This window comes from Hippichthys cyanospilos, chromosome 15 (assembly GCF_059441005.1).
Source record: "Hippichthys cyanospilos isolate Australia breed blue-spotted pipefish chromosome 15, RoL_Hcya_1.0, whole genome shotgun sequence".
NCBI classification, from domain to species: domain Eukaryota; kingdom Metazoa; phylum Chordata; class Actinopteri; order Syngnathiformes; family Syngnathidae; genus Hippichthys; species Hippichthys cyanospilos.
In genome coordinates this window covers 12,139,191-12,148,543 of record NC_142383.1, presented here as the reverse complement: position 1 = coordinate 12,148,543, position 9,353 = coordinate 12,139,191, and the positions used below count along the sequence as shown (strand labels likewise).

At 38.2% G+C, this 9,353-nt stretch overlaps 1 protein-coding gene across 1 annotated transcript; it reads left to right on the top strand.

The window, feature by feature from the left end:
* The first annotated feature begins 1,458 nt into the window (after nucleotides 1-1,458).
* Nucleotides 1,459-9,073, top strand: ak1 (adenylate kinase 1). Its single transcript, XM_088435828.1, has 7 exons — nucleotides 1,459-1,618; nucleotides 5,676-5,714; nucleotides 6,908-6,943; nucleotides 7,017-7,180; nucleotides 7,724-7,840; nucleotides 7,904-8,095; nucleotides 8,906-9,073. The coding sequence occupies exons 2-7, from the start codon at nucleotides 5,708-5,710 to the stop codon at nucleotides 8,969-8,971; spliced, it is 582 nt and encodes a 193-aa protein (XP_088291954.1). The 5' UTR covers nucleotides 1,459-1,618; nucleotides 5,676-5,707; the 3' UTR covers nucleotides 8,972-9,073.
* The last annotated feature ends 280 nt before the right edge of the window (nucleotides 9,074-9,353 follow it).

The window sequence follows — 9,353 nt, the reverse complement described above, 5'->3', positions numbered from 1 at the left end:
CAAAAATGTTATAATTTAACCGCTGGCTTCTGGATTTCAGTCGTGGGTCTTGACATTCAAATTGAGTGAATGGTGAAGGAATGACAAAAGTATGGGTGAGTATCACACATCTTAAGGTAGTGCTTCTCAAATAGTGGGGCGGGCCCCCCTGGGGGGGCGCGAGGTGATCCCAGGAAAAAGGCTTTGTTTTTGTCATGTGGAATGTACCGGTAATTGCAATTAATGAATAATTTTCATCATTTTCTCTTAGTTTCAGACACTTTGGTGCACTTGCTTCTTTTTTTTCCGTTTTAGACTAAGCTATAACCCGTATAAACACGATAAAAATAATTAACAGTTGAAAGTTGATTTATATTGCGTTTTTCCGTTAATGTTAAAAAGGATACATGTGTAGGTATACTTAAACAATTTTCATCAATAATAATCTTATTTATATTCAGTGCATCGACGGGGGAGGGGGGGGCGCGAAAAGGAACCCTCGTAATGAGGCAATTTGCTGCTTAGCAGGTTACAGAGTGATATGTGTTACTTCCTCATTCCAATTTACAAGGAGTAGCAGAGCTGTTTATTGCTCCCTAGTGGCCAAGGTGTCCACTTCAAGAGCAGCACAAATTATGATGCACAAACTACAAACCATTATTCTTTATTTACTTGTTTTCGTGCACAGTATGGACGAGGATTAGGGCTTGTGAAAAACAAAAAGGTTTACAGGTTGACACACAATGCTTTCAGAAGTATGACAACCTCAGTATTTTAATTTTATAGTGTAAAGTAAGCGTAGTCTCAGAATTCTAACTGAATTCTGAGATTATTCTTACTTTAAAGCAGTGCTTCTCAATTACAATGTATTTTGCACTATTTGAGAAGCACTGCTTTAAAGTAACTGTTCTGTATAGTAAGTATAGAATTATCAGAATTCACTTTAAAGTGAGAACTGTTTTCAGAAATCTGTCTTGAGAATTCTGATCCTTTAGAATTTTGACTTTAAAATGGGAATTGTGAGGATTCTGACTTCTCAAAATTCTCACTATAAAAGGAGAATTTTGTGAGAATTGTGACTTTTCTCTGAATTTTGATCCAAACAGGAGAATTCTGTAAGCGAGAATTCTGACTATTTTCAGAATTCTGATGTCCAATAGATGAAAAATTCTCTCCTGTGCATGCAATTTGAGAATTCTCACTTTTAAGGTGAGAATTCTAAGAATCAAGTTAGCATTCTGAGATAAAAGTGAGGATGTTTATACATGTATATATTACATAAAGATTGATCCTTACTGTTGTAGATGAATAATCAAAATCCTTCAGTGCCATCTTGTCCAGGCAGCGCAAAATTGCCAGCCTTCCCCTCTGTAATTTCACCCCTGCCTCCTCCCGACCATTCCCTCAAACTCCCCCTCCCCTCCTTATCTGCTCTGCTCACCCTCTTACCCAGAATGCAGCGCAGGCAGACGGCGCAGGCTCAGCCGTGCTATAAAAAGGCGTTGCTTGGGGGAGGGAGGGCTGCCGTTCAGTAGGAACCGTGCACACAAACGCCCGCTCGCTCGCCGGTGGGGAGATCCACAGGGTCGGTGGCTAGCCCCTCGCATTGGGACATCTAGAGACAGGAGACGCAGGACAGGTTAGTACGGAAGATGCGTACAATCAAGTTGCATAAGAGGGCAGTGGGAGTGACATCATCAAACAAAAAGGAGAGAATGACTGAGGAGGTGTAACCGGGTTGACATCTTTGACAGGGAAAAGATGCATGCATGACAAACGAAGGCAGAGTTGACTTTCACTTGGGTCGCACTGATGGTGCAAGCAAGAAACATGAAATGACAAGCTGGAATTAAGGTGCAGGTGGAACACATGAAGGCAGTGTTGACACATCTTAATGTCAGAAAAGATAAAAGCAGGTCAACGACTGCAAGGTTCACTGCATCTTGTCGCAGAGAGGAGGTGAAGAAGGAAATGTGGTCTTCAATGTCTGTTACTCTAAATGAGAAACAAGGAAGAAATGAAGGCAAAATTGAGTTGAACTCAGTCGCACGGTGAGGAAGAAATCCGGCTTGACTTATATTGCTTGATGTCTCGCCAAGAAAGTAAAGTCCTAGTTGACTTCAACTTTACTTCATGATGGTACAGTCAGTATGGTCCAACACTTGTCACAGAAAATTGGCATAGTTTGAAGAAAGAGGCCCTAGAAAATGCTTCTACTTGTCATTGAATGACTTTAACTATGTTATAGATAAGAAATACAGGCAATACAAAGGCAGCGATTACTTCTACTTTGATCACATGCCATTTGAAAAAATAAGTATAAGCTTCAATTGCTTATCATTAGTGATGAGCTCCAGGAAGAAATATGTAAAGTGGAGGCAGCAAATACATATTTCAACTTCAGTTTTGGTGATGAAGTCAGTGGTGACTTCAACTACTCAGGAGAAAAACGTTTTGGGACCATGTTGACATTTGTCATTGAAAATGAGGTGTAGAAAGAACAATACTGAAGGCATGGTTGACTTTAACGCTGTCAAATAAATCAAGTGTTTTAAAGGGAAAGAAAACTTGTCTTGTCGTTCAAAAATTAATCCCAGAAGAATATAAATGAAAACAGGGTTTGTTTTAACAAAAGAGAAGGCTTGGGTGACTTCAGTTTTGTGTATTTGGGAGGTGCAGGACAGCAGTGAGCAGGCTGGACTTTACGTTTTGCTCATGAGGTAGCGACATGAGAAATAAGATTAAGGAGTAACTGGACATCTATCATTCAAAAGGAATAAAAGACTAATCTTCAGTTGTTTGAAATTATGTCCCAGAAGGACACAAGTCAAGGCAGGTTTGATCTAAATTTTGTGTTTTTGGCAGGAGCAGGCAAGAAGGGCGGACTTAAAGTTTTGCTCATGAAGTTGAGAGATGAAAAAGAAGGCTGGTAAATAACTGGACATCTCAAATTCTAAATGAGGTGCAGGGAGGACAAATGTGAAGGCATTTTTTCAATTTTAATTTAGTGTCATAGGGAGGTGTCTCTGGAGTTATCTACTGTATACGTAAAAGGTTGAAGCTTGGACCTTGACGCTATTATTTAAAACAAGGTCCAGAAAGGACAAAAGTAAGGTCTGGGTTGTCTTCAATTTTGTGTCATCTGTAGGTGTAGGCAAGAAGGAGCCAGATGGGACCTCACCTTCTGCCCATGAGGTACGGGCGTAAGAAAGATGGCTACTAATAACCTGCACATGTGTCATTCAAAATGAGCTCCAGAAAGGACGGATGTAAACTCAACAATGAGCTTTTTCATAGAGTGGTGCAGGCTAGAAGGCAGATGGGACTTCTGCTCAGAAGTTATGATCATGAAAAAGATGGCTAGTAAACACCTGAACCTCTAGTTTAAAACAAAGTACAGCAAAAAAGTAAAGGCAGGCTTGATTTCCGATTTTGTGCAACGGGAGGTGCAGGCAAGAAGGAGCGCGATAGGACTTCAACTTCTGCCTCATGATTTACTCACAGGAGATTGAAGTTGGCTAGTAAGAACCTGGATTTGTGTCATTCAAATGAGGTCCAGGAAGGATGAAAGTGAAGTCAGTGGTAGCTTCACGTTTTTATCATTGGCAGGTGCAAGGAAGGACCAGGCAGATAGGACTTCAACTTCTGTTTAGGAGGTAGAGACATGAGAAAGAAGGCAAGAAGGAAAGTCAAGGCAAGGCTGACTGTCAAACAATAAAAACGCCTGATTGAAGGCAAGGTTGACTTCGTGTTTCATAACAAAGCGTATTGTTGGAATAGCCTAATGTCATCGGCTATGCACCATTAACGTTTTCATTTGCGTCCATTAGCGTCCATTTTGCAGCAACCTGTTGTATAATTGAAACATATCCATAATGGCAATTGGACAACGGCGGCCTATTGATCCACGCGAGTAGGTTTTGTAGAAGCTCGGCTGATGATCTCCAGCAGAGAACATCGCCCACTACGCTGACGTCAAAGGCTCTTCTCCACCGCCCGTTCGTCTGCCTGCCTGCCTGCCTGCCTTAAAGGGCCAGCAAGCAAACGCCTGGTCCCGTTGAATCACTCTTGCGCCTCTCCACAGCAACCCCAAGGTGGAATGCGCCACTTGCCTTTTACGCGCCTTGGGAGTCAATGAACGCCCGACACACTATCCTTTCACAAACAGCTGCGACGTGCTCTTTTTTTAGCGCGTTAAAAAATAGTATTTGGACGTAATCAAAACGATATGATTAGGTGCTTGATTTGTTTCAAACTGCGACTACATTTAGTCTAACATACAATTTTGATTTGAATTGAATGATCTTTTTTTTTGGCGTTCAGCAGCAGACGTGCATGTCCGAGGCGTCGTAAAATGTTCCGTTCCCAAATGGGCTCGGTGCTGACTCACACGCAGGCCGCCGAGGAGTGACCTTTACAGTGCGGCGGGGTCAATGAGCATAAAAACGGACACCATACACGGTTGACGAGTATAGCTAGTGACAAGCTAACCCTTTGCAATTTTTCCCTGGACTTTTCAGTGCTCACCGTTTTAATCTGAGGGGTGTCAAACTTATTTTCCTCCCGGGCCTTATTGTAGTTATGGTTTTCCTTCGAGTGCCATTATGAAAATAACACATTAGTTTTCAATAATAACATATGTGTAATATGTTATACATATTAATATTTATAACATAAAATATAAATTACATAAATATCATGAATTTTATATATATATATATATATATATATATATATATATATATATATATATATATATATATATATATATATATATATATATATATATGTGTATATATATATATATATATATATATATATATGTGTATATATATGTGTATATGATGAGCCATTTTAAGGTCAGACCTCAAAGAGTAATAGTTCAACTTAATTTAAAAAGAGTTTTGGTTAAAACAAACAAAAAAGACTAACTTATACTGTAACAATGTTTGGATGATGTCCATCACGTGAAAAGCTGAAGTAATTGAATTGATGTTGTGTTTTGGAGGGAGGTCAAGTTTAAAAATTAAAGTTATTATTAAAAAATATTTTGTTATGAGGGTAAGAAAATATGTGATCGAACTTGTTGAAAGTAAACTCAAGTTTTGAATTTTGTTTCCTTTCACTTGAGCTTATTTTTTCATATTTAAAGCCATGGCTGCTGAAAAATTGTACTATTTGCTTTGTAATTAAAAAAAAGTCACCACCAGTGATAAAATGTAATTATTTCATTTCATATTTTAGAAAAAAAATGACTGTGATAATGGACAAATAATATCTTTTCTCCTAGTTTAAAAAAAATGATTTTACATAACAGTAATAGTCACTACTGGTATATTTTTAAACTTTTGGTGTCTAAAGCTTGCATGATTAATACACGCTGTACAGCACTAAAAAAAAAGAAACAGGCTCATTGGGCAAGATTGGACTTGTCAATCAAAGTTGCCCCGCCTCCTTCCTCATTCTTTTTAAAGACTTCTGGAGGAAAACAAAAAAGCAGAAGAAGGAAAACAATGGGCTTGCCGGCTCTTTAGATTTGAGTCATTGGAGTTTATGAACTGCCATTGGCTGTCTTTTATAATCTGCATTCTGGGGCATGCCCTGAACTCTTCCAAAGTTCTCAAGTGCACAATAGGCAATTTTTGTTGTTATTCCCGTTGTTGATGTCACCATGGTGCTCTTGTTCTTTGTTTTAGTTTGAAAGGGAGCTGACAACGAACGCAACGTAATGGCAGGTAAATGACGTCTTAATCATGACACTTCGATGAGAACGTTTTGCTGCCGTCATAGTTTTTACTCGTGGTCGTGTTGATTGTACTTAAATGGATTAGGCTCCCTCGTACAAGCTCCCTTGCTTGTTTTCTGGTTATTTGCCGCCATCTTGTGGCCAATTAGGAGACTACTGCGAGCGAGTATCGTAAGAAGCTCACATTTTTTGTAATAAATAATTTTTTGTTACAAATATAGGTAAAAACATACCGCAATTTATAAGGGTTGCAAAAAAAAAAACAACTATTGTTCAATTCCGCATGCTGACAAGTCGTTGACATGGTAACCAAGCCAAAACAGTCATAAGAGTCTACAAGTGTTGCAGACATGGGGAATATATGCACCTGGAAGGACTCCTTCCGAAATGGTTTGTGAAATTCCTCTATTACATTTTTTAAGCACCAATAAATCGTCTTATATTTATATTTTTTGTTTTAAAAAAAAGTTGTAGTTTTTGCATAATTTATTGTAGCATCCTTCCATTATAGTTTTGGTACATAGCTACATGTGATAAAAGATCCACTAATCGTCTTTAGATTTATATATATTTTTTATGTTGCAATTGTGTGTTGTTGACATTGGTTGTAACATTTTTTTAATGTGCACCCATAAATTGCCAATACTGGATTTGTTATTTTTCTTTTGCTTTTAGAATGATAATTGAGCAATGAAGAGTTGTTTTTAGTTCTATTTTTATTTTTGAAATCGTTGAAATCGACTGTTTGGTTTTTTTTACAACCTTGTCATTGTAGCAGCCCTACCGATTGCATTCATGTAATAGTCAATGCATTGTTTTTCCTTTTCATTATTTTTTGTACATATAGAAAACATAATATCCACCTTAGACTCAAGTCTATTTATTTGTGTCCACTGCAATTTGTTTTTTGTTTGTCTTTTGACTTATTCAAGCTACCCTACTGATTCCTAGTGTCCTTAGGAGAGGACATCCTGGCTTCTTGATGTCTCGTGTGTTTGGGTGGGATGTGGGTGAAACTTTGCTGTCTTGCTAAGACAAAATGGACACAACAGTGGGCATAAATTAATAAGCTTGATCTTGAGAGGATACTCGTAGAATTAAAAATAGATTTAAAGTAATTAGAAAAAGAAAATGAAAAAATTATAATTAGCCTTTTTTATTAAACTTTTTTTCTTTTTCCAGACAAGATCAAAAACTCTAAAATCATCTTTGTGGTTGGTGAGTACAAGGCACAAGTGTGATTTTTGGCTGACCTGCCAAGGTGCTCATTTTAACACGCCGTCATTTCTAGGTGGGCCCGGGTCCGGCAAGGGCACCCAGTGCGCCATGATGGTGAAAAAGTACGGCTTCACCCACTTGTCGTCTGGGGATCTGCTCCGGGCCGAGGTGGCCTCGGGCTCCGAGAGGGGCAAGCAGCTTAGCGCCATTATGCAGAGGGGAGAGCTGGTTCCATTGGTGAGGGGAGCGGACACTCACTCAAACTTATTTTTTTATTTTTAGTGTCGCTCCGATACTATTTAGATACCAATTCAGATACCTGGCTATGCAGTAACTGCTTGATACTGTATTGATATCACCCTATTCTGAATAATTATTTCTTAAATACTAAAGAACTGCAATCTCACTTGGAGGTGGTTAGGCATTGCTTTGAAAAAAGCAGAACTTTTTTATTGCCTATTTGGGTGACTGAAAATTGGCATTGGTAGTAATAAGATAACATAGTGTTGTATTGGCTTGAATCAGATGAAAATGATAAAGATTACAGGGGAGAAACTATTTTTTTGTAATTTTAGGAATTAATCAAAAAATATGGAAAATACTGTACAAGGAAAAAAATCAAATTTAGATTTTTTTTGTACATGTATTGATGTTTAAGATGTTGGATATTTGGTACGTGAATATTTTGTGTTATAGGGATAGCATGATTAATAGCATGATTAATACAATTAGAATGACTTGAATGGGTCAAAGAATGTTAGCCTGCTTTTCCGTGTTCAGGACACAGTGCTGGACATGATCAGGGAAGCCATGATCGCTAAAGCCGACGTGTCCAATGGCTTCCTCATCGACGGCTACCCCCGCGAGCTGAAGCAGGGCGAGGAGTTTGAAAAGAAGGTAAAGCCTCCAGACGCTTTGGCGGTTCAAAACAGCAACACGCAAACCCCTCCGCGCACTCAGATCGGCAAACCGTGCCTGCTGCTGTACGTGGACGCCAAGTCGGACACCATGGTCAAGAGACTCCTGAAGCGCGGCGAGACCAGCGGCCGCTCTGACGACAACGAGGAGACCATCAAGAAGCGGCTGGACCTCTACTACAAGGCCACCGAGCCCGTCATCGCCTTTTACGAGAAGCGTGGCATCGTCAAGAAGGTGAGCGACATCATTGTTACTGCAACTAACCACACAACTTTTTTTTTTAAATTATGTAGCAGATGATGTCAAGCAGCTGAAGATTAGTTCTTTAAAAAAAACAAAAGGAAAGATCCAAGATCCATATTAATTTTACTTTTTAATCTATTTTCTCTCTGTCTCTTACTAGAAATGACATCACAGTTGTTCAGATAACACCCAATCGTGGCTTACCTGTTTTCTGAATTTGGTCATGTGACATTCACATGTTGAGCAACTGTGATGTCATTTTCATTTGACTATAAGTGGTAAAATGGGCACTCCCCTAAAATTGTTAAAAACAGGGGAATTTTGGTACTTAATTCATATTCTATAAATACAATATCAAACATAATTGTGTTTCGACAAATGGCATATAGTTTTGTAAAATAAAATAGGAAAATGAATTGACTTCCCCTTATAACAACAAATAATGCAACTTAAACAATGCAGCAAAAGATACATTACGGTATAATCAATAGGATATTTAATTTAAAAAACATGATCATGTCAGTTTTAACATCAATATTTTCTTCATTATGCAGATGTTAATCTACAATTAAGCATTTTGTGAATGGAAAAAAACTTGAATCAGAGGGTGTTTTCAAACAATACAATACTCACTATTTGTAATATTTCATTTTGTTTGTGAGTTTCATTACAAAATTATGTGTACGTATTAGTAATGTACAGCACTGCGTGTAAATAATACTACCCTCTAGTGGCTAACATGCGCACACCAAGAGGGATGATATGATTCCGTCTATGACATCATCATCTCGCCCTGTTTAGGTCGACTCTGAACTTCCGGTGGAGGAGGTCTTCGCTCAAGTCGTCAAAGCTGTTGATGCATTGTAGTAAACAAAACAAACAAAAAACTAAAAAAAAAAAAAAAGATGGCTCTTGTTTGATTTCTGTTTCTTGTTACCCAGCAGTGTGTAAGGAAACCATACAGATGTCAAATTCAGAAATTTTTGCTTCAAATCTTCGCTCTTGCCTTCTTGTTTAGTTTTATTTATGTGTGTGTGTTTTTTAGTCTTCCTTCCTCATTCCAAAAACATGTTGTGTTTATTGAAGACTAAATCAGGGGTGTCAAACATTTTCTTTCAAGGGCACATACAAAAAATATGACTTGTTCACCCTTAATTTATTTAATACGGCGGTGATTAAGTTAACTCATTAAATCATTGATAGCTGTAGAAGTTAAAAAAATTGAACTCATTCAACCCCCACTTTTTAT

Coding starts and splice junctions, on each gene's coding strand:
- ak1 (XM_088435828.1), top strand. Junction 6,944..7,016: donor TAAAATCATCTTTGTGGTTG/GTGAGTACAAGG, acceptor CGTCATTTCTAG/GTGGGCCCGGGTCCGGCAAG. Junction 7,181..7,723: donor GGGGAGAGCTGGTTCCATTG/GTGAGGGGAGCG, acceptor TTCCGTGTTCAG/GACACAGTGCTGGACATGAT.